Genomic DNA, 25049 nt, shown 5'->3' on the forward strand with positions numbered 1-25049 from the left:
ATGCATGAATATATGAACATAATTTCCTGTTATAGGATAAAAGCTGGAAGTAACTCAAGTATCCATTGATAGGCAAATGGACAACTAAACTGTGTTATACTGACACAATGGAATATTACTCAGCCATGAAAATTAACAAACTAAAACTGCATTGAACAACATGCATGGATGGATCTTGGAAAAATATCCTGGCTGGAAAAAAAATCCCATCAAAATAGGCTTCATACAGTATGACTCCATTTTTAAATTTCAGAAAGAAATACTGCCTAACAATATTGTGTTTAGAGTTACATACTTATGGGATAGAATTATTTTGAAAATCAAGGGGACAGTAAAACTCCAGTTCTGCTGAGTGTTACCTTTGGGGTTCGGGGGGGGCACACAGATAGTTCAATGCAATAGGTGAGGTCTACTTTTAAAATTTTGGTGGTAGGATCACAGGTATTTGTGTTGTGCTTCATAACTTACATTTATTTCATATGTTACATATTATAAATATTACATACATATTTTATAAGAAGAAAATATTACAGGATTTTTTTAAAAACTAAAACACAGCACTGAAGAAACTGTAAAGCTAAGTCAGCTTAGCACCATGTCTGTAGTCTAATTGCTGAAAAACAAAAAATAGCTGTATTATTTTAACTATTTTTGCAAATAGTCATACTTTTTTTGTGCTCCCTCATATATATTATTATCATAAAAGATGAAAGCTGCTGAGGGCTCTATCATGTTGTCAGGAAGGTGGACCACGACCGCAGGCAGTGGTGTTCCTGTCTGCCACTCCAATTTCATGCTGTCCCTGGCAAAAGTTGCTTTTCCTCTCCCCTCAGTGTGTCTGTGGGGAATGGATAGATGGCCTGCTCAAAGCTCACAAAATAAATGTTATTTTGAGTTGCAGGGGGAAAAAACATTTCCCAAAACAACACATACACTATTAATAATCTTGAAAACTGTCTCAGGGGAGAGACGTGTTTGAACTGATTTGACTCTTGGAATCAGGAGAGTGGTTCTCATTTGGAGGACAATATTTTTAACAATGACTTTGATGCAGTGCTAGAAACTCCGTTACATCTCATTTAAAGATGAAGTCTTGCTTCTCTTGTGCTAGTGATATTTTTTCTGCCACTTCTGGGTAATTATCAAGGTTGTTTGTTGTAATGAAGGGAATTTTTTTGAGAGAGCCATCTGCTCTTCTGCTGGTCTCTGCATGAAATGGTTGTACCTTTGGGGTGTGGGTAGCTAGAGGCAGGGTGGGGGGCGCACCACAAAGGCAGTCATGGTGGCAGTGGCAGAAAGGCCCTCCCTTGGATGAGCACAGTAAGAAGGTAGTTTCCTGCTTCTGACTGGTATCAGGCAAATAAAGAGTCTTTGCAGATTCAGGGGTAGGAAAGAGAATAAATTAACCAGAAAGGCTGGTTGGATCGACCAGGCAATAAGAGGTTTCTAGTAGTATAGTTTACTGGTTAAAGCATGAACTTTTAGATGGCACAGTTCAGTCTGAAAAAACTGGAGGAAGCAGTCATGGGCTTTAGGGCTTTTATTATTATTATTATTACTGTTGCTCTTGAGAACAGAACTACAGAGATAGTAAATGTGAGAAGTTCTAGCACATAGAATGTTGCTCAGTAAATGCTCCATTTGAGAAAACCCACAGTCCTCCTTAATTTCGCTTGTCTCACAAGGATGGATCCTTCTCTGTTAGGCTCCACTCTTCATCTCCTTAAACTTTGTTCACTCTTCTGTTGAGTTTGGCATGCAGCTGTTTCCTGCACGAAATCATGAGGCCCCTGATTAGCAGGTGCTGCACTGAGATCACTTTTTATACTCCCTGCAGTGCCCTAAAAAATGCCATTAGCCAAAGCACGGTAAACCAGCTTCCAAGAAGTATTCCCTGGCTAACATAGCCTACAGAACACAAGCCTGTCTCTGCACTTCGTTTCTGTATGATTCAGTGTTACCCATGGTTATATGTTGTGTACAGTAAGGGATGTTTTGGTTGGAGGTTAGGAAAATCCCTTCTCAAGCCGGTGTAAGCAAAAGGGAATTGTAGGCCATTAGGTGTGACATTCAAGAGAAGACCTGACTTCAAGCGTGATCGAGTCTAAGAGCTCACAACATGCTGGCAGTGCTCTCTTTTCCTACGTCTTCCAGCTCTTCTTTTTTTCTCTGACTTACCTTTGTTCTCGAGAAGGAAACTTTACCCTCAGCGTGGCAAGATGGCTGCCAGCAACTGCACGCCCCTGTCCTAATCTCTCATGACCCTGGTGGAAAGAGGGCTCTTTTAACAGAAAGTCTTTGGGTGGGCTCCAATTGCTTCTGACTGTGCTACACGCCCACCCCCTAAAGTAATCACCAAGGCCATTGCAATTGGCTTAGGTCTAGATCACATGCTGACCCTGATGTCAAGGTAAGAGTGGGGAATAGTCGCACCAAATCTCATGAACTAGTTGGAGGATGAGTGGTTGTAGGGAATTTCAGGGTTACTGAAAAACGTGCAAATAAGCAAAGAGAAGGAAAGCAACAGACACATATTTTATGTTGACTTATGTAGAACACAGATTTGGCATTTTTCTCAACTACATTTTAAGATTATTACATGTGAGGCTGTATTTTCCTCTTTTATCTGTTCTAATTTTAAAGCAGAATATACAGTTATTATCTTTTTTTTTTTTAAGATGTTGGGGGTAGGAGTTTATTAATTAATTTATTTTTGCTGTGTTAGGTCTTCGTTTCTGTGCGAGGGCTTTCTCTAGTTGTGGCAAGCGGGGGCCACTCTTCATCGCGGTGCGCGGGCCTCTCACTATCGCAGCCTCTCTTGTTGCGGAGCACAGGCTCCAGATGCGCAGGCTCAGTAGTTGTGGCTCGTGGGCCTAGTTGCTCCGCGGCATGTGGGATCCTCCCAGACCAGGGCTCGAACCCGTGTCCCCTGCATTAGCAGGCAGATTCTCAACCACTGTGCCACCAGGGAAGCCCCTACAGTTATTATCTAATACAGACTCAACACAGTTGAGTTGAATTGCTTCCTCTGGTAGAGTGTAGAAGAAGCCATAGCTCTTCATACAGATTCTCCCTTGACTAATTGTAGTTCCATACTCTAAACTCAGTTTCTCTCTATCTTAAACTTATGTTCATGAGGGCACTGAGGAACTATTAAAATCTTCCACCTCATCTGCTAAACTCCAACCTAATTTTTTTCTTGTCTTTGCTAGTTCTACCAATGACCCATCCATTCTTCTTGTCACGTAAGCTTGGGACTTCCCCTCTCCCCTGTCACCCTTGCTGAAATCATTGTATCTTGCTGTTCTGTCATTGTCTTCCCTTCCTTCCCAGTTCCACTGTTACCATCTCAGTTTTTGTCTTTATTTTACAACACCTGTAGTGGCTTCCTAATTCTTCAGATGTCCCTCTGTGTCTCTGCCTTCTAAGCTTCCTGTGCACTGACACCAAGTTAAAATTCCTACAGAATGACATATGTGATCATTCTTCAGAAATCATCTCTACCCATTTTACAGATAATAAAACTGAAGAGAGATTAAGATAACTGTTGAGTGTCATGAAGTCAGTGTGTGATATTCTACAGGAAGTGGTGTGTCGTTCCCACATGAAAGGATCATCAGTTGTTCTCCGTTGCTCATACTTCGAGTTAGTATTCGCGTCTTCTGTTCTAGACTGCACCTGCCATTTCTACTTTTCCTCTTCATATCCTGCATGTTCTAGACACATGTGGGTTTTGTTCATCTCTGTAAACACTTGTTATTCTGCCACTTTCCCCGCCTTCTCTTACCTCTTCAACCCACATGCTAATGTACTTCCGTGATCAGATGCCACTTTTCCAAGTGCTTCCTTTAGTCATCTAACAAAAAGTGGCCACACTCCTTCTGAAGCTTGACATTCCTTCTTCCTTTCATCTAATACTAAGGGTAGCTATTTATCAGGTGTGTACTTTGTGCCATATCCTGTGTCAAGCACTTATTCTACCTTGCTCAACGATGCCCAGTCCTGTATTGTATATAATAACCGTGCTGGAATTAATCTGTCTTATCAACTTTGTTACTTTTGCATCACCCAGAACAATATCCAGCATGTAGAAGACCATCAATAGGCATTGTTGAATGGGTGAAAGAGCAAATAAATGAAGGAATGCAATTATTTCTAAATTAAAGATCAACTTGATGCAGGAGCCCATTATCCCTGACGAAAGTGACAGATGATCTTTCTGTTCTATATCAGAAGGGGACTGGTTACCATAGAAATGCATTTCTTTCTCTTTCTTTCTCTTCCCTGAATTTTGCAGAAGCACCAGCAACTTATATTTGAATGTCAAGGCCTAAGAGCTCTAATACTTTATGACTTTACTTAACTCAAGTGACCTAACCAGAGCCCAAACCTGCTCACTTGGAAAATCCAGTGTTTTGTTTCAAACACCTTGCCTCCATGGTCTTGCTGCTACATCAGGAAGCTTCTTGGACCTGCTATTGTCATCCATGGGGTTGCCCATACTTACCTGTCATTGGATGTCCCGGATATGGGATTTACTCTTTATGAAATGAGAATCCTTTAAGTCAAGGGCCTCATAAATATTGACCATATAAGACAGTGTCTTCCAAATGAAGTTGCCCAAACTTTATGGCTCTCCCTTGCTGTCAGGGGGAAGTTCAAGTTTTTAAACACAGAATTCAACCTTTACACAGTTTGTATCATAGGCGTATCACCCTCTGATTCTCTCTGCATACCCTATACCCCAGGTTTATCTCAGATGCACATTAAGTATGGGCAGATCATAAAAATAACTATAGTAAATTGGTGTGGACATGCCCTGTCTAAAGCTATTCAAACTCATTAAAAAGCTGTTTTAACAAAAAAATAAAGCAGAGTAACTCCCCCTTCCCCCCCAAACCCCACACACAGAGTAACAAAAGCTGGACTTGGATTACAAGGTTGAGACTCCTGTACCAAAAAAGGGGAGGCACCTGACTGTCACCATTGCCCTCTTCCTCCTTATGCTGTCCTGTTACTGCACTCTTGCTTACGTATGACTTTCTGCCCTTCCTGAAGAGCTACCAGCTCACATATCAGCCACTCAGAAAGCACCTCCCTTGTCTGAGCTCCTATGACACTCATCCTCTATACCTCCATTGCCCCAGCATATAATGTCTAACATTGGAGTTAATTATTGCAAGCAACGCACTCCCCCAGGAGATCATATGCGACTAGTGTGCAGGGCATGTGTCCAAGACATTCACATGTCCAAAGTGCGTTGCACAAAGCCTTGTCGTTGCTACATTCTCAGATAACACCCATTGGCTGGTGCTTGATCCATTAACGTGTGTACACTAAAATAGAATTAACCAACCAATTGAATGAACATCTTTCTGTGCTGTTTCACAGAGCTCAAGCACTCTTTTATTTTTCCACCTGAACTCTGACACATTCTCATTTTAATAATGAATAATTGTAATAATATTCCCTGAGATGGGATAATTTCAGTTGACTCACTTGACATATCTATAAACACGCACTGGATAATATAAAATATGTCTTTGTGGGGCTTCCCTGGTGGCACAGTGGTTGAGAGTCTGCCTGCCGATGCAGGGGACACGGGTTCGTGCCCCAGTCCGGGAGGATCCCACATGCCACGAAGTGGCTGGGCCCGTGAGACATGGCCGCTGAGCCTGCACGGCCGGAGCCTCTGCTCCACAACGGGAGAGGCCACAACAGTGAGAGGCCCGCGTACCGCAAAAAAAAAAAAAAAAAATGTCTCTGTGGATTTGCCCTTAACAATATTAGGACGCACCAGGCTTTTGTTTGATTAGTTTCTCATGGTGTCCCTGATCTGCTTTAAAGCTTACAGTTAAGAGAAGAGAAAGTTGGGAGCCATTTTAACATTTCCAAGCTACTAGTCCCAGCTCTGTGTTTACAGGCTGCTAGTTCCAACAAACAAACAAACAGACAGACAAATGAAAAACAATTCCTCCACGAAAAGACCTGGATGAAGCTTATGCTAAGTGAAAGAAGACAATTTGTATAAGTTATGTAATGTGTGATTCCAACTATATGAAATTCTGGAAAAGGCAAAACTATGGAGACAGTAAAAAGATCAGTGGTTTCCAGGGACTAGTGAGAAAGGAACGATGGATAGGTGGAGCACAAAGGATTTCTAAGGGCAGTGAAACTGTTGTGTGTCGATGGTGGATACATATCCTTCCTTCTACATTTGTCAAGGCTCACAGAATGTACACAAAGAGTAAAAACAGTGGACTTTAGTTAATAATAATGTACCAATATAAGCTTATTGAGTCTAGCAAATGTACCAGCTACTGCAAAATGTTAATAATAGTGGGGAAGAGAGAGGCTATCTGGGAATTCTGTACCTGTACTTTCCACCCATTTTTCTGTAACCTAAAACTGCTCCAAAAAATAAAGTCTATTAATTATAAAACTCTTAATTTAAATAATTAAGACACTAAAACATATTCCAATTGTCAAGAGATGACCTCTTAGATATTTTACGCAGAATACCATTTTGGACATCCTGGGAGGTTGGAGAAAGGCCATTGCAAGGATGACTGTGGTGAAGTGGATGGCAAGTAGAATGGACAAGCCAAAATGACAGTTAATTCCCTTGAGAACTTTCTCTAAACATAGAGCTTTTAAAACAATTTCTAAGATGCCATGAAGATCATTAAGTCTAATAAAAAGACTTTAGAAGAGACAGGATTTAAAAAAAAAAAAAAGATTAGAGCGTCTGTGGGAAGGTAGACCAAGAGTGACCTTGTATTTAATATGCTCGTTGTTTTACCAACCAGTGACACTTATCAAAGTCCTCTCCCCCCTGCCCCCATCCCAGGCTCACTCCTGGTAAGAAAAGCACTGGGATAAGCTGTTTCCACAAACTCTCCTGTTGGGTGAAACACTATTTTGGAGTTCTCACCAATTCCAAATCGACAGAATAAAAGTGAAACCAAAGCCAGTAGATAAATGGGTCTAGTTGTTTTTATTTCAGTTACTGGTTTAATTTTTTTATTATTATTACTGTGAGTAAACAAGGGCTAGAAATAGAAGCACATATGCAGATTTATTATTTTAATCTCCTGATTCCTGTCTGCTGGCTGCTACTCCCGAAATTGCTTGGCCCCTATCAGTGGCTGCCTCTAAGCTCGCAGCCAGAAGAAAGAGCAGAGAGTTCCCAGTGTTGGTTGGAGAGAGGAGATTGGTGGTGGGGCCACTTTTCTGACTGAGGAAAGCAGCCCCCGGTCTTCCCGTCATTGGCACTGATGGATTGAGTCTTTGTTTTTGGTGCTGCAGCCTTTTTTGTGCGTGTGTGCTTGGGGCTGTCGGCAGAAAGCTGTTTCCGTTGGAGGCTGTGTAACGTGCCATCTTGGCAGTTCTGTATTTTCAGCATTTCACCAATGCAGAGAGTAAGGGAAATCATAATTGAGGCTGCCTTTCTATAAATCATGCCACAGAGAGTGAACACATCCAAATGATGGGTCCAAGGGGGACTTTTGGCCCTTGCCTGGGGACAGTGGCGGTAGGGGTGTTGGAAAATCAGTCGGAAGCATCTCTGTAGCTGCTGAGCAAAGCAGTGAGGAAGAAATCGAAAATAAATTCTAAGTTTCCTGGCCAAATTATGAATGCTGGACAGGGATAGAACTGGGAGGGTTGGGGACAAATAGCAAGAAATTAGCAAACCATAAAATCTAGTTGGAAATGGGGGGAGGAGCTCACAGGCAGAGTGATTTCCATGCACTTGCCTGGGCAGACAAGGAGCTGGGAAGTGTCCACTTCAAGGAGAAGCCAGCCTCCCTTTCCCCTAATTATGTTGGCTTGTGTAGTTTGACTTCGTCATGGGGACACTGCTGGAATTTCGTGTTCTTGGTGGAATAACGTTAAATCAAAAAGAAAACAAAATGGCAGAAGGGGGCATCTGTATGTATAGGTGATTCACACTCCTTATGTGATAGGCAGTAGCCCAGAACTGACCTCTGGGTGAGAGCGCATTGAATAGCCCCTCGTGTGACTTTGTGGGTGGTCTTCCTGATTTTCCTCAAGGGATTGCGCACACTTTCTCATTCTCGTATCTACTGATGTAGCTGAGAATGCATTTGACTGTTGGTTGTCATTCACTGTTCTGAGTACGAAATGCCGCCATTGGAGGGTTGAGGGGCCACTTTCCTGTCAGACAAAGATGTAATAAGCCCATCTCATGGTTACTGGCTTCAAAGGGGACTCCAGCATTGATCTCTTGGGACCCTGCCAGCCCTGAAATGCAACGTTTCCATGAAATAGGTTGGAATAAGGGCAGGGGAAATGGAGAAGAGGGGCATCAGGTCTTTACCCAACCCGTGTCTTGGCTGTTATATGCTGGAAGGAATCTGAGTTTTGCCTTGTTCGCCCAGGGGAGCATCAAAAGTCCTGATATGTATACATTCTCCCCCAGACTAGAGTAGAAACTCCAGGCATATATCTAGAAAAGAGGCGGCCAAGGAGTGTGTATAAATGTGTGTGTGTGTATGAGCTGCCTGCTTCAGCATTAAACAGAGCCTTTTTCTGAACGCAGAACTTTCAGACAGAATGTGTAACAAACGGCCTGTGTGCCTGGTAATTATCTATCTATCGTGAGGTCAGGAAGCTCTGCTGTGTGAGTGCAACAGTTTCATAGTTTTATATTTTCTTTGTTTATTTCCCTCTTGGATTTCTACAGTAAGTTCTTTTTGAAAATGCTGGTCTCTACCAGCTATACTGTGGAGTCTAAGGGAAAGGATTGTGTCTTATTTTTCAGTTTGGTCTCTGTCAATGCTGAGACCAGAGAGAAAGGTAGAAACACACTCAGAGGGAAAAGTATCTTGCCTCCTTCAGCAGGGCTTTTCCTCAAGAGAGCTATTTTGTCCTTGCTCAAACCTTGGAGGAAGTTGTGTTTCATTTGTCCGCGGAGGTTTTTCGCTTGCTTGAGGACTTTGAGTTTTGTGTCTCTCTCCTGCCGGGTTGCTCTTGGTTACACGTTCAAAGCAGCAAGCACACCTATGGACAAGTTCAGCAGGTGGATGAATGAACGTGGGGATGCCGGTCCTGGGAGCTGAGGGCTACCCTTTGAGCTAGGAGACATTTGTGTGCCACTTGATGTCATGGCGGCTATTGGCCTGCCCGGCCTTCTCAGAAGCCTTTTCCCAAGGAGAACCTAGTAGTGATTTATTCAACAGCTGTGCTGAAAACTCTTGACTGTATTTATGAGACCAGCAAAATCATTCTTCCTCAGGTCTTTCTTTGGAGAAATTGGGGTTTCTGCAGATTAGGGCGCTTGGATCTCACTCCAGTGTTCTTTCTGTGTTGCACTGGGCATTGCCTGACGTTCTCTGGCTTCAGAACCTGTATTGAAAATAATAAAATAATCACCTGCTTACTTGTCTGTTTCCGCCATTCGATTTCAGGCTCCTCCATGGCGGCTGTCTTTTGTTTCTGCCTATCCCTAGTACTTAGCAGAGCATACACGATAGGTAATTTATACACATTTGATGAGTACCTATTACTTAATTATAATTTTCTCTTTTCTCTTTCTCTCTCTCTCTCTCTCTCTGTCTCACTCACACACACACAGACACACACATAAAAATCCAAAGAGGAATAAATTAATGCATGTACCTCTTGATACCCTCACCCACTCTTAATTTTCCCAGATTTGAATTATAGTAAATGACACCCCTTTCTAAAGGCTCAACATCTTGGAATTGTCTCCTTCTCTCAAACTCGACTCGAGTACAGCAGCAAATCTTGTCATGTCTACCTGCAAAACATATCCTGAATATGATCATTTCTCTCATCTTCCTCTACTACGCAGTTGGTAGAGTCCAAAATCTTTGAGTTGTCTGTGATGCCTCTTTTACTCTCAGATCTCACAGCCCTTCCATCACCAAATCTTATTGGCATTACCTCCAGAACATTTTGCCAATCCCTCCACCTTCCCAACTCCACCATTCATAGGCTAGTGCAGGCCACCACCCCTTTTCCCTGGACTAACCCCCTTTTCCCTGGACCACCCCAATCATCCCTTCTCTGTGGATCCCCTACTTTCTGCAAGTGATCTTTAAAACTTAAATTAGATTGTGGCAGACTTATCTTCAGATGCCTCCATGCACTTCCATCATGCATAGAAGACCCCACATCCTATCGAGGATAGATATGCCTTGTACATGAAGTCCTCCCTGATTTCTCTCTAACTTCATCTTCCAAAGCTTCTCTCACTGTGCACTGCTCCAGCTACACTGGCCTGTAGTGTTCCTCCAAGATGCCACTACACTCCCACTTCGGGGTCCTTGCCTTTGCTCTTCTTCCCTCCTAGGTCACTTTTCAGATGTTCACATCACCTGCTCTTTCATTTCATTCAGTTTTCTGCTCACATGTTAGCTATTCAAAGAGGTCTTCACTGAGCGCCTTCACAAAAATAGTACCCCTTTCTTGCTTTATCCCCTTATCCTGCTTTGATCTTCTTAGTAGTTATCTTTGCATGACATTATACAGTTGATCCTCATTATTTGCGGATTCCGTATTTGCGAATTTACCTACTCGCTAAAGTTCACTTATAACCCCCAAATCAGTACTCAGAAAGTTTTTGTGGACATTTGCAAACATGTGCTGAGTGACAAAAAATTTGAGTCACCTGACGTGCATGTTCCCAGCAGAGATTGAACAAGGCGATGCTCTGCCTTCTTGTTTGAGTTCTCAGGGTACAAAGAACTGTCTTTTTCATGGTCTGCTTTGTGCTATGTTTTTTTGTATTTTTGTGCTTTTCTTTGGTGGTTTCATTATTTACAGTGGCCCCCCAAGCATTGTGCTGGGATCTGTCTACTGTTCCCAAGCACAAAAGGCTGCTGACCTCTCAGTTCATGGAGTGTACATGGTAGTGGGAGAAATGGGCAGTAAGTGAATGAAATATATTTTAAAATATATACACATATTTTTTTGACAACTGTGTTTTCTAGCACCTTGTTCTTTGCTGTATCCTTAGAATATAGAACCATGCCTGGTTCAGGTAAGGTGTTCACTAAATTACTGAGTGATTAAATGGATGAAAATAATTAGTGAAATATTGTCAAGAGTGTCTCCAGAAGAAAAATCTGACAAAAAAATAGTTTGTCTGCCAGACAGTTTCATTTTAGTAGGCATCGTGCTACCCCTAATCTTACCACAGCTCTGTATGGTAGATATTCTTAGAACTCCCCTACCCCTGCCCCTGGAAGCAGCCTGCCCAAGCTCACATTGCTGTCTGGCTCAGAAGCTCCATGTTTCCATGCTGTGAATCTTGGCTTGTGTGGTTATTGAGCACATCGGCCATGGAATCAGACAGCCTGATTTAAATCTGATCTCTGCACTTACTCTGTGTTTTCAGACAAGTAACTTAGTCCTCTCCAAAGCTCAGTTTTCCATTCTGTAAGATGACGATAACCAGATTTCCTCTCAGGGTGGTTGTAGGGTTTAAAGGCGAAGATGCAAACCACTTAATCTAGTACCTGACGTATAATAAGTACTCGTTAGACATTAGTTATTATTATTATCATGTACTTGCGGGCTCCTGGTGTTGGAGAAATAGGTAAAAAGGGTGTGTAACCAAGCTAGGAGGCATTCTGGATAAAATTCCTCTGTTGGGACCTCTTAACCGATGCTAAAGACCAGTACCTAAGGGCAGTGGTCGGCAAACTTTCTGTAAAGGACTGAATAGTATTTTAGGCTTTGCTAGCCATATGGTCTCTGTTGAAACACTCAACTCTAAACGAATGAGTATGGCTAGGTTCCAGTCAAACTTTCTTTATGAGAAAGGGTGGATCATAGTCTGCCAACCTCTGTTTTAGACCAGTAGTATTCAACCCTCTCTGCACACTAGAGTTACCTGGAGACCTTTAAAAATACCTATGCCCAAGTAGGCTATTCCTAAAGATTCTGATTTAAGTTTTCTAAGATGGGGCCCAGCTATCACTATTGTTTAAAACTTTTAGGTAACTGTGATGCAGAGTTGAGAACCACTGACTTGGGTCACTAAAGCCAAGAACAGAAGAACATCAGAGAAGTTGCTGTCTTCCTGGCTTCACCCCAGCTCCCTCCTCACCCCATTTTAGAACCCAGGGATCAGCATTTTCTGTGCGCTTTGGGCAAGGGTTGGCTAGGCTGTGGCAAGTCCCCTTTGCTTAATGCACAGACCATATGACTTTTGGATCTAGAGGGAAGTCTAGTTATCTGTGTAATAAATGCATTGTACTTTCAGGGAACACAGTCCAGCTGTTACTCTGCATTTTAGCTGAGGCTATGCTGTTTGCTATGTAATCGTGTTCCAGCATTGGCAGTTGGACAGAATCTTTTTGAGTGGAAGCAGTCTGCCTATCTTCTTTTCCCAGGTTCTGGTTTCTGGGATGGAGCTAGGAGCGGGTTTCCCAGGAGCGAAAAGCTGTCTGTCTGACTTAAGGGCAAGTCATTCTTCTCTACTGGGCCTTAGAGTGTCTGTGACACCCCCATCTCTAAGGAGCTCCAAATGTTCAGCTGGGCATCCTCTACCTGTGATGAAGGTAGAGATTGGCTGAAGACAGGATGATGAGCTTAGTTATAAATGTCCAAGCTTCCATAAGAATGATCTAGAACAGAGTTTCTCCATGTGTGGTTCCTCTGCATTTACATTAGAATCATCTGATATCTTGTCAAAATGCATATTTCTGGGCTCCACTCTTGACCCTCCAAATCAGAATTTCTAGAGGAGGGCCTGAAATATACATTTTTAACAAGACATCTGAAAAACTTTGACGTTTGAGAGCCACTATTGTGGAGAAAGCCCTTCATCATACTTAGATAAGAAGACTGAGATTGAAGAACTTAAAGTCTTCCTCAGAACAGCTCAGCTAGGCCAGTGGTAGAGCCAAGACTTGTATCTAAGGTCTGTGTAGCAGCTAGCTAATGCTGTGTAACCAACTCTCCCTAAACTTAGAAGCTTACAGCAGTAAACCTGAATTATTGCTCACAACTCTGTGGATTAGTTGGGTGATTTTTCTGGTCTCGGCTAGATTCATTCATGTGTCTGTGGTCAGCTGTGGCTGGGTTGGCAGCTGTGTTGATTTTGTCTGGGCTCGCTTTTCTAGTTAGAGCTCAGCTGGCTGTATGATGGTCTGAGATGGCTGTAGGCTGGGTTCTCTTCCACGTGGTCTTTCATCCTCCAGCAGGCTAACCAAGGTTTGTTCACCCTGGGTGACAGCATTCTGAAAGATTGGAAGTGTCCAAGGCTTCTGAGGGACTACACTCAGAACTGGGATTCTTCTACTGCATTCTGATGCCCAAACAAGGGGTGAAGAAATAAATTCTAGCTCTTGAAGGGAGGAGCTGAAAATCCTTTTGCAAAGGTCTTAGATACAGGGAGGCTGAATGAATCCATCAAAGCTGCCACACAGAGTCCTGGCCTTTCCAACAACATTTGAGTGCCTTTGAAAAAAATTCCTCTGCCAGCTTTTACAAATGTTTAGGGAGCATGATTAGTGAATATTCTCTTGGGTTCTCTTCCTAGGATTATTGCTCTTGGATTAAGAATCAAAGATCATGTATCTAAAGGTACCTAAGAACTCATTGGCTTAAACCCTATCTGACGCTTTAATTTCCTGATGGTATCACCTTAATCAAAGTGCTCATCCATTCTCTACTTAAGCACATCTAGTAACTCCCTGGAGAACTTGTTGCCATGCAAGGAAGCTTCTTCCAGCCTTGGGGAGTCCTTTCCATTAGAATATTATTTCTTATGTCAAGACAACATTTACTTCTGTCTAGATCACCTTTTGGTCCTGCTCTGCCCTTTGATGCAGCAGGAGAAAGTCTCATTGTCCTTCCACAGAACAGCTTTTTCCCATGTTTGAAAACAGTAATAAACCTCTTTGCTCCTGTACCACAACCTCAAGTTTTGACAACCTGTGGCTTTCTGTGCCACAACCTCAAGTTTTGACAACCTTTCTAGGATATTATGGTTTGAGCTCCCTTACGATTCAGATTGTTTCCTTGATAGCACTCATTTTTCAATGGGAGCAGATATTTCGGAATGAACTCTGGTTTTGGAATCAGATGTCTTGGAGTTTGCTTTGGGATCTAGAGCACGTCCTCAGTGTTCTTCTCCAAGAAGTGTGGACAGAAATAACCATCAAAAAGTGTTTATTTTGAGTCAGTTAAACTATATACAGAAATACCTGTCAGGGGCAGATCCTCCATAAATGTAAGTTTCTTTTTGTCTTTATTTTTATTTTTCTGAAAGAATAGACTTTGAAGTATACACTATTTTTTCCCCTTTAATGTCTTGAGTTTGAATGAATTTTTAGAGTTTCTGGTCACGTATTAATACTAAAATCATGAGCATGTTTAAATAGTCCACCTGGAGATATATTTCAAATGGTGTTTCATACGGTAGGTCTAGTAAAGTCTTCATTTCTTCCAAATTAAAGGCAGGTATTATTGTTTGATACTTAAAGATAGTAATTTACATTAAATAAATGACCTAAAACTAAAAAAAAATTAAGTTCTTTCCATGTCTTTTAGATTCATGTTTTGGGGGAAAGAAAAACAAATTTGAACTTGGAAAAGAGTTAAAGACAAATTGAATGCAGTGAAAAGCCAGTAAAGTAGGTGATAAAGTGGATATTAATAGTAGGAGGTGATGTGAAACCAAAACCATGAAGGAGAGAGAACACGGGTATAGGGGGAGAGGTGTGGGTCAGAACAAAGTCAGCTTATGGAGGAATACCAACATTTGTGTTCAAAGGGTACTGCTTAAAATGAGATGCTTCTGAATCATAATGAATAAAAATGAATAGAATCTGATTGCAAAGGAAAATGGCCAAGAGAATAGGACTGTGGAGACAAAAGAATGGATTTTGGTAAATACTATGTGAATTGTTTGTAAGATTGTCTCATGTGTCTGTTAGCTCAGAAAATACTCTTCAGCGTGAAAGAGGATAAAATGAATTGTGAAGATGATTTGTAAATAAAAGTGCTGAAGAGATTCAAGGCACGGTGTTATTCATGTGTGGTATACCCAAATGAGCCATTATTCCTGTGAGGTTATATTAACTTGTTTTTCTTTTAGAATCAAGCAATTAACAAAAAACGACAATACAGCACAATTACAAGAGCATTGAGGTGGGAATCAAGACGCTGGGTTTGAATTCTAGCTCCACAATTAACTAGCTGTGTGATACTAGGCAAGTCACTTAGGTTCTCTGAGCCTTAGATTCCCCATGTGTAAAAAGAATTTTCCAAATTACCTCTAAGGACACTCTTAGCTATAAAAGTTTATGATTCTCTGATTCTGTGTTGTCGAGCAGCTCAGTGGAAGTTTCTTTTAAGGGGTCAAGATTTCAGATGGGATTCTCTCACCCAGGGGCCCCTAATCTATCTGAAGAGATTACCTGAAGTTTTGATGCATAAGTGAATTAAGTGACCAGATTAATTCACTGGATTAATCTGGATGAATTAAATAAAAGCAATTTGAGAGCTTATAAGAGAAACCTGTTACTGGAGTCTGGTTGGACACTTGGTGTTAATTACGAGAAAAGAGATACTATTCATAGGATACTCTTCCTTTCTCTCCAGCTTCTTTTATGAATTTGCTTTTAAAAGTAGTCCTTTAGTTTTCCTTTTATAATCTTGTCTTTTTTGACCAAGTGTGGCTTCATGGACAGGAGACAATTTGAACTAATATTGAAAGAAGGGTAGAATTTAGACAAGTTTGGGAAGGGAAGGGAGGCCTTTCAGGTGGAAGGAATAGAACTTTGAAAGGCTTGAAATGGAATAATCGTGTATTCATTCAGGACATATTTATTGAGCATCTATTCTTCCAGACCTGGCACTGTGTTAAACACCTGGGACTATTAAAGTGGCAATTCCTACTATCTAGAAAGGAGGACAGACGTCAGTCATATAATTACACAAATATATAATTTCATATTTTGGTGAATATTATGAAATAAGAGGATAGAGAGCCATGAGAGCAGATGGCAGGTGGACCTCGTGCTGTCTGGGGCAGGAGGTGACCAAAGAGCTTCCCCTAGGAAGGGCTGTTTCTGCTGAGACCTGACACAGGAGCAGCAGTTGGGTACATGCATGGAAAGAGGGAGAAGGTGCAGAGTGGAGGAAGGGCATTTTAGGCAGACAGGACAGCGTGTGCAAAAGCCCTTGGACTTGAGAGTCCATGGCATGTTTGAGAAGCTAAAGAAGGCTAGTGTGACTGCAACTTGGAAAATAAGGCGGATGGAGAGAATCCTGGAGGAAAAGGCAGGTGGGGAATGAGCACGGTGTCCCCCCTTTGACAGAGTGTAGACACTAACATCCTTATGAGCCAGTTTCTGTGTGCCCGATTGGAAGAAAGCATCTTTACTGTGGGGTGGGCATTGGGGCATCTGGGCGCAAGCATCGTCTATGCTTTGTGTGCTCAAATGGGCCTTTAGAGTCACCAGCACCTCTAGCAAGGAGTAGAACACTGACTTGGGAAACAAAAGTCTTTGCTTATTCAGATGTACGTATGACCTCTGAATTGGAGGTCCAGTCGGGTGGATAAGCCTGAGGAATCCTACAAAAGCCATGACAAAAATAAGGCTTGCTATGTTAGCAAACAGGGTCTAATGGAATTGCTTTCTTGCAAGTATGGTATCACCAGAACTACATGTTTTCCTCTCCCTTGGTCATAAAATTAAATGAAAACCCTGCGCAAGGGTGTCTCCTCATATCAAATCCAGGATTCCAGTTGTCATAGGCACCAAGAAATGATCACAAACCCCGCTTGTAGTCACCCTACAGAAAACACAGTTGAGACAGTTAAATGAGCCGCCCCCATCAGTAGCATCTGGTCCCTAATTATGCATCTGCCATTTTTGGTGTCACTCCCCCCTCTTCAAATTGGGACTCAAAAATGCACCTCTCGGGGACAGTGGTGTAAAGAGAGTATGATAGATATAGAGTGTCTTTCTGGAGGGTCCATTTCACTTGAAGATTTGTGAAGAAATTTATTTTTTTATTCTAGGCACAGATATAGAGTAGACTGTAAAACAACCCTGGAATTTTCTGGTGAAAATTAGAGACTTGAAAATGTTTGCCCTTATTTCAGACTGCTTAAAAGGTCAAACCTCCAGATTCCTGGTGGGATGCTTTATTCCCTTTGGCTGTTAGAGATGTTTTGATGAAAAAACTTTGAGAAGCATTGAGTCTTAAACTGTTATAGGCTATCCTGTGCTTTTCTCACCGACTTCTTAGAGTAATGAATTTTATGAACTTGCTTTTAAAAGTAGTCGTTCATTTTTGCTGTTGTAATCTTGCCTCTTTTAGGTTTCAAGGGAGGATGTTTTGAAACTTGATAAACAAGTGTGTATCTCCTTACCCCTCTCTGCTTTCATAGCCTTCACTCTCACGGCGCACCTTTAAGTCTTCATTTTATCCTCACACCTATGCTCTTGCAGAGCTGTTTTGCCCTGTTCCTCTTGAATCCTTTACATGCCCTTATTCAGACCCCTTTCCATCTCTGCTCTTCCTCCTTTGAGATGTGACAGTTATAGACCAGTGTACACTGATCCATGGCCAAACGAGTTGTACTTTGTAGGAGGATGAGATAATGTTTGTTTTTCCAACATCTTTTCTAATGTCTAGAAATCTTCACCTTTGTTAGCTGCAGTGTTTTGGGGGGAACTTACCCTTCAGGCCAGCTCCTCTTCATCCATTCTGACTCAGTCCCTGGCCCAGTGCCAAGCCCAGCAGACCTGACCACTCCTTCCTTTGAATCCTCCTAGCCCTCCTCTGCCTCTGTTGACAGGGGCTTCCTTGTGTCCTGTTGCACTTACCTGTTGACACATCCGTCTTCTCATCTAGAGATCAGGGAACCTTGTGTTCTTCTCCTTTGTATCATCATACCTGGTAGTGAGCTTAGCACAGGCTAGTGCTCAATTAACATTAAATAGATTGAGTGAAGGGGTTTGACTGAATTGATTACAGGAAGTATTTACAGTAATTTGGAGATTCTTTTATTCACTTGGTGGCATCCAATGTCAAAGAGTAAAGAAGCCCAATATAAGGGGCTGCACCTTATAATTCAGACTTTTAGAGATGGAATGGGAGGGACTTCAAGGTAACGTTGCCAGACAAAATATAGGGCATGTAATTAAATCTGAATTTCAGGTAAATAACAACGTTTTAAAAATATAGGCATATCGGGCTTCCCTGGTGGCACAGTGGTTGGGAGTCCGCCTGCCGATGCAGGGGACACGGGTTCGTGCCCTGGTCCGGGAAGATCCCACATGCCGCGGAGCGGCTGGGCCCGTGAGCCATGGCCGCTGAGCCTGCGCATCCGGAGCCTGTGCTCCGCAATGGGAGAGGCCACAACAGTGAGAGGCCCGTGTACCACAAAAAAAAAAAAATATATATATATATATATATATATATATATATATAGGCATATCCCTTCTGTTACACAGGATGCACTTACACAAAAAAATGGTTATTTTTTATCTGAAAATACAAATTCCCATTCTGTATTTTTATTGGCTAAATCTGGCAGTCTTACTTCAAGGTCAGATAGTCCCACTGTCTCCTGCGGGCAGTTGTAGGTCTGTGCTAGGATTCAGATCGCCAACTGGTGGTCCTGAGGCAGCACTTGGCCATCTGGATTAAGACACATCTTATTTGCCCTGCAGTATGTTTTGAATTTTTCAAGTTTTGCCAAAATTGAAAAATATGGAGATTTCCCATAAAAAATCCGAATTTTCAGGTTCTCTTCAGTGTTCTAAAGCCTGACCACACTGGCTCAGCACTCCTGTCCAGCTAGGGAACAGCTAAGCCCATTTTTCGATGGAGCATGAGCTCTCTGGACTCCCTGCTTCTCCCCAGCATTGTGGGGAAATTTCATCTGCCAAACATTATCAGACTTGTATGGTGTTTTTCTTAGAGTTAAGAGGAAAGTGAAACATTTTTTGAACTCATGTCTCTATTAAAAGCAGGAAAATAAAAGGTAGCCTTTTATCAAGTGTTTCAATAAAAATGGGAAAAATCCTCTTGGATAAGCAAAGAAATTTCCTTAGTGCATTACGTGCCAGCAAAATGAGCCTGTGTCTAAAGAATACAAGTAGTGGTACTGCTTTTCTTATCCCTCCCTCACTTATTCACACAGTGAACTTTAGGGCATTTGAGTTCTTGATCTCCGCTAGAATGTAAAATCCCTGACAGCAGAGACTTTTTGTCTTTTTGGTTTACTGATGTATCCTAAACCCACAGAACAGTGCTTGGTTCTTAATAGACATTTGATCAATATTTGTTAAATGAAGGAATGGATGATGTAAACCATCTGAGAGAGAGAAAATCTTCGTGGCTAGAAACCTTCAAGAAGGGAAGAAAAATGTTGCCATCTCCAATACGATGGCATAACTAGGTGACTGTCTATGTCTTTTTATAAATATCTTTATGGTGTAGATGCCTTATGACTCCTAAGGGCAAAGGAAAATGGTTACTGAGGACAGAAGTTCTTGTCTACATCTCCAGAGCTTAGAGGGACCTTGGATGCAATTGGTTCCCCTCGTTATCAAGAAAGGAGTTCTTTGGAGAACATCTGAGGAAGGAACCAGAGGCACAGGTTGGAAAGGACTCTTTGTTGCTATGTGACCTGGTTTCTCTCCTGCCTACCACTAATATTGCCACAACCCAGGGGATTCTTCCTGAAACCTTGCAGAAACCAGCCAAGCCCTCCCACTTGCTCTGTGGCTACCAAGGAAAAAGGTGCAGAGACCTTATTTTGAGCAGAAACCAGTCTCATTTTTTTTTGAAGACCAAGATCATCATGGCCATAGTTCAGTGGAATGCTACCTAAACTCCATGGGCTTTGAGCAAAAAATCAGGACAGTTACACACTAAGTTTGAATTCGCCTACAGGGGAGAGCTTTTATATAAATGTATTCCAAACCATCCTTCCCTCTACATGGGAGATCTGCTGGCTCTAGGGAATCTGGCTGGAATACCAAAAGCTGCTATAAAATGTATAGTTTGTTGCCCCTTCTGATTATGTCTGGTTACTGCCATATGGTCTTTATGAATTCACAGTTATTCTTAGAAAATATCCTTAGGGGTGTGGTAAAAAGGCACAGGACAGAGAAATATAGGCAAATGAGAGTTTGGTTTTCAACCACAGATTCAACAGTCTGGCCCTAAACAATACTTCTGGCCTTACAACTAAATGCCTAGGAGTGGAGACAAGAAAACCACAGAAAAATGTAGCCAGATCTGTCATTATTACTCCTGGTAGCAAGCGTAAGATGCCTGTATTAGTTTCCTAGGGCTGCTATAACGAAGTGTCACAAACTGGATGACTTGGAACAATAGAATTCCATTGTCCCACCATTCTGGAGGCTAGAAGTCTAAAATGAAGGTGTTAGCAGGACCATGCTCCCTCTAAAACCTATAGGGGAGGCTTCCATTCTTCTTAGCTTTTGGTGATTCGCCAGAAGTCTTTGGCATCCCTTGGCTTGTAGATACATCACTAAAATTCTTTGTCTTCACATGGGCTTCTCTCTGGGTGTCTTCTCATTGTCTCCCCTCTGTGTCTGTCCGTGTGTCCAAATTTCCCCTTATGACAGTATCAGTCATATTGCATTAAGGCCACATTCTGAGATACTGGGGGTCAGGACTTAGACAGATCTTTTTTTGGGGGGTGGGGCATAGTTCAACCCATAACCTCCTAATGCAGTCGTATTATTCTTTGAACTTAAGCTTTCCAGATCCAACGTGTTGTTCTTCCTGTGGAATATTACATTGATTAAATTGCCTCTTTAGTTTTTCAGCTATCAGATGCTTTTCCCTGGCAGGCTGATGTAATTAAGGAACGAATAACTAAATCAATAAGGAAAAGAATGTGCTCTTTCATATTTTCCAGCTGTTCCAATGATTCATTTAGGGCGCTGCGTGTGCATGTCACTACTGAGTGTGTGCTTGTTAAGAGAGATGAGACCATGACATATAGTGGAAGAAGGGAGAGAAGGGGGTCTGGATTGTTCTTTGGTAAAAGTCCAAGAACGACATCCTTGAAGGGAGGGGGCATAATAAGGCAGTATATGGAGGAGAACACCGTCTCATGTGTAACTTTGTGTAAACAAGAAATGTTTTAAACATGTTTAGTGTTTGGAAAATACATTTTATTTTAATGTTGCATGAAACACTTTGGGTTGAAGCCATGCAGGACTATATAAACACTGCGTGAGCTAATACGTTTTCTGTCCAAGGAAGGATTCATTCACCGCTATCCATGAAAATAACCTCTGTGAAATACCATTTTATGGAAGGTCCCATGTTGCTTTGTCTAATTCCAGTTCCCCAGTGGAAAAATTGCAAGTTTAATTCTTGGTCTTTTAAAAGATAGATAAGTATAACATGTACATTATAAAAAGAAAATTATTGTTACATAAATTTAAATAGAATAAACCATAGGCTACTATTACTATTGAAGTATAATATATATCTATTGTAAAGAAATCTAAAAATAATGGGAAGCTTTAAAAAGTATATAAATTACCCATCATTCCACAATTCAGAGATAACCACTACTAATGTTTTGACATATTCTCTTCTAATATATTTCAAGTTATGCAATACTTTAAATAAAATTAGCATCCATATATGCATGGTTTGTAACATTTTTAAATAAATAATATATAATGAACATTTTCATACCATTAAACAATCTTCTAGCACTTTCTGTTGAGTGATTGCCTATGTGCTTTGTTTCTATTGCAGCGTCAGAGCTTTCATTTTTTAAATTACTAAAGTAATACATGTTCACAATAATTTTTTAAAAATCCCAAAAACTGAAAGAAGAAGAAAATATCAATTGCCCACAATCTTACCATTGCAGAGATAAACAGTATTAATATTATGACATATAATGCATGGCAGTGTAATTGTCTGGATTTCTATCTTTTACTATCCATGGTATTTTTAACCTTTGTAATCCCTGCACTTAGTTCAGTGCTTAAAGCATAGTAGTTGTTTGATGTACTTTTAGTGAATGAATGAATGAATGGATGGATGGATGGAGAGGCTGCAAAGATTCAGCTTGTGGGAGAATACAATTCATTTCAGACTCAGCAACTTACTGTAGATTGAGAGACAAGGTAGCTAACCCAAGGCCCTTAATGAATAGGAGCCTGCTCTTTCTGTTCATCTGAATCAGCCTCCAGGCAGAGAATTCAATTTGATTTTTCTCTCATCAGTCAAACTGAAAAGCTGAAAAAGCAAAACCAGAGACAGGGAGGCAGGAAGTGGAACAGGCTTGGATGAGTAGATCGGCACTGAGCTCTAGTTGTTTCTGTTGGGAAGAGCATGGGATGAGAGGAGCCGTGCTTCTCCCAGCAGTACGCCCGAGGAGGAGCTGTGGTGGGTGGCATTCTGCCACGACAAGCAGCCTCCATGATGGAGGGTCTGACGATTTCCCTGGCGGATTCAGGGGTCGGTGTGATCCTCAAGGTTTTTGCCTGACCTGTTGCTAGAGTTTGCAGCAGAGGAAGACACAGTCTTCCTCTCCTGGTTTTATTTGAAGGAATTTGGGGTTCTGTTTGCTCAGATTGGAAGCAGGGCCGACAGAGAGTCTGATTGATATCTTTGAGTTATAGAAGGCACCAACCAAAGTCTCTCCTATATTTAATTGAGAAACATCTGTCTTAAGTCTCAGCATATGCCATGGGAAAGAAAGTGATCTATTTCTTAAAACCCTGCATGAAATACTCAGTTCTTGCAATAAATTATGTGGATATATTCTTCCCATATGGGATGGTCTGGTCCTCACAAACCCTCTCCTTCCTCCCAAGCCCCTCTCCAATATAAATATACATACAGAGAGATATAAAAACATCTGCAAATAGATAGATGGATGGATGAATAGGGAGACAGACAGACAGACAGCCTCCACCTGCTTTTGGCCAGCAACTGTTATCACATCCCTCCTTTCTCTTAGAAGCGCCCCCAGAGCCAAGCTCAAGACCTTAGCCATATTAACACCTTTCTCCACATTGTCTCTTCCACCCAGGAAAATCTCAATCCACCTTCTCTCTGGTCCACACCACCTATTTCCAAAGGCCTAGCTCAAAATATATTTCTTCAGGAAGGCTCACTGTTCCATTTTTACCCCAGTTTATCTTTCCCATCTCTCACCTCCTGGAGCCTTAGCCTTTGCCCCATTTTCCCGTTTGATGTGGTGGACCTGTATGTATATTTGAGGGTCAGAGTAGTTTTACCTATTTTTCCCATGTGCAGAGTTGGACACACATAGTAGTTGGTACTTACTCATGGAGTAAGAGCCTGGTCTGAATAAATACTGTGAGAGTTGGTGGAGTTGATGTGTTGTAGTATAAACCTGGCATCTGCTAAATCAGCATAGACATCCTGGTTTTCCACACGGCTGCTGTAGTCACTTTGTAGGACTGAGCATTGATGTCTTCATCTATAAAGTCGAAATGCTAATATATCTCTTTAACTACCTTTTAGATTATTTTGAGTTATATGTATGTGTGTGTGTGTATATATATATATATATATGTATGTATATATATATACGACCGCACACAAACATATCTGTTATTTACTGGACAAAAAAGAGACTTTAAAAAACGTAGTTCACTCATGGTGCCAATGTTCAGCAATATTTCCTGAATGAAGCTGATGTATTGGATGTACATTGAATTAGAAGACCCCATGATAAGCATGGCACAGTCATATCCATGTATTTGGATAGAATGGATGCCTACTTGAGTGCATTAGGCGCTCTGATGGATTGGAATGTTCATCTCCAGAAGGGTGACACGTGCATTTCGGTTAAACAGTGTCCCTTGATACTTATGCTCTCCTCACTTCCTTGTTTTGCAGCTCTACAGCTCCATGGACTTCGGGAGACGGTGGCAACTCATGCATGAACGCATCACACCCAACAGGTTTTACTGGTAAGCCCCATCCTCAGTCTCACCACCCTCTTGGATAAGGAATTATCAGACAACATAGCACTCGGGACAATTCCTGGACACCTTCAGCCCTTGAAGTCATGTGTGTCCTAGCCCTTTGCTACTCAGAGTTTGGTTCACAGACCAGCAGCATCCACATCACCTGGGAACTTGTTAGAAGCGCACAATCTCAGGCCCCACTAAGACTTCCTGAGAAAGACTCTGCATGTAGCATAATCCCTGGTGATTTATGGGCTGGAGAGCTCCATGAGAAGGTCATGATGGGGTGCTCTTAGCTATGTACTAGTCTCCCTTCTTTTTGGAAAATAGTAGATATTTCATGAACCTATTCTAAAAGCAGTATTCCGAAAACATAGTCTGAAGAACATTAGTTCCACACAGTGGTTCTCCTTCCAAAGGCATTTCTGTGGTCACATAATTTTAGGTAACGGTTCTCTAACTCTGCCCTCCTGGAGACTCAGGATTCACGTTAGGGTACTGAAGACTCTGGAGAAGCCCAGAGGGAGGGAAGCTGCCAAACACAAAGTTACTGATTCCCAAACTCATTTCACTCCAGAATCCCTTTCTCACATCACACCCGAATCCTTCAGAGCCACTTCTGTGGAGCACATTTTGAAAAACTTTTTTAAGAGTGAATATGTGTTTAAGATGAAGAATTAGCCCTTCCTCCAATCAGAAAATGTCATTCTTTTTTAATTGAAAAATACTTCATTAACTATATATTATGTTGTAAATTTTAGTTGGTCTTATCAGGGAGAACAGATTTACTCTTGTACAAGGGGCAAGTGTTGTTATTGATTGGTATTTTTTTAATACATGCGTACTGTTGTTACCTTGGCTGTAGCAAAGTAAACTTGGTTGGGTATAATTTTACCTTTTACTCTTCCTTGCTCTATGAAATGCTTCTTAGTTGTATCTCGTTTGCATTTCGGCAGAAATGATGGCCAAATATATGTAGGAAGCGCACACCAGGGTGTATATATGCTTAATTATGTGCTTAAGTAAAAGCACAAAAAAATTAACAGTATTTGAAAGTAGTACCTCTTCCACGTCTCACTTTAA

The 25049-nt window shown here is 41.6% G+C and overlaps 1 protein-coding gene across 1 annotated transcript in view; it reads left to right on the forward strand.

Moving 5' to 3' along the window:
* Positions 1–25049, forward strand: part of SORCS3 (sortilin related VPS10 domain containing receptor 3) — a 587799-nt gene that overhangs the window by 348913 nt on the left and 213837 nt on the right. Inside the window, exon 5 of the mRNA XM_022568819.3 lies at positions 23896–23969. Within this exon, the coding sequence (XP_022424527.1) occupies positions 23896–23969 (74 nt within the window). The remainder of the gene's footprint in view (positions 1–23895; positions 23970–25049) is intronic.

The sequence above is a fragment of the Delphinapterus leucas genome, chromosome 16 (genome assembly GCF_059928025.1).
Source record: "Delphinapterus leucas isolate spDelLeu-1000000601 "Yukka" chromosome 16, BTC_Dleu_Yukka2, whole genome shotgun sequence".
Taxonomy (NCBI): Eukaryota; Metazoa; Chordata; class Mammalia; order Artiodactyla; family Monodontidae; genus Delphinapterus; species Delphinapterus leucas.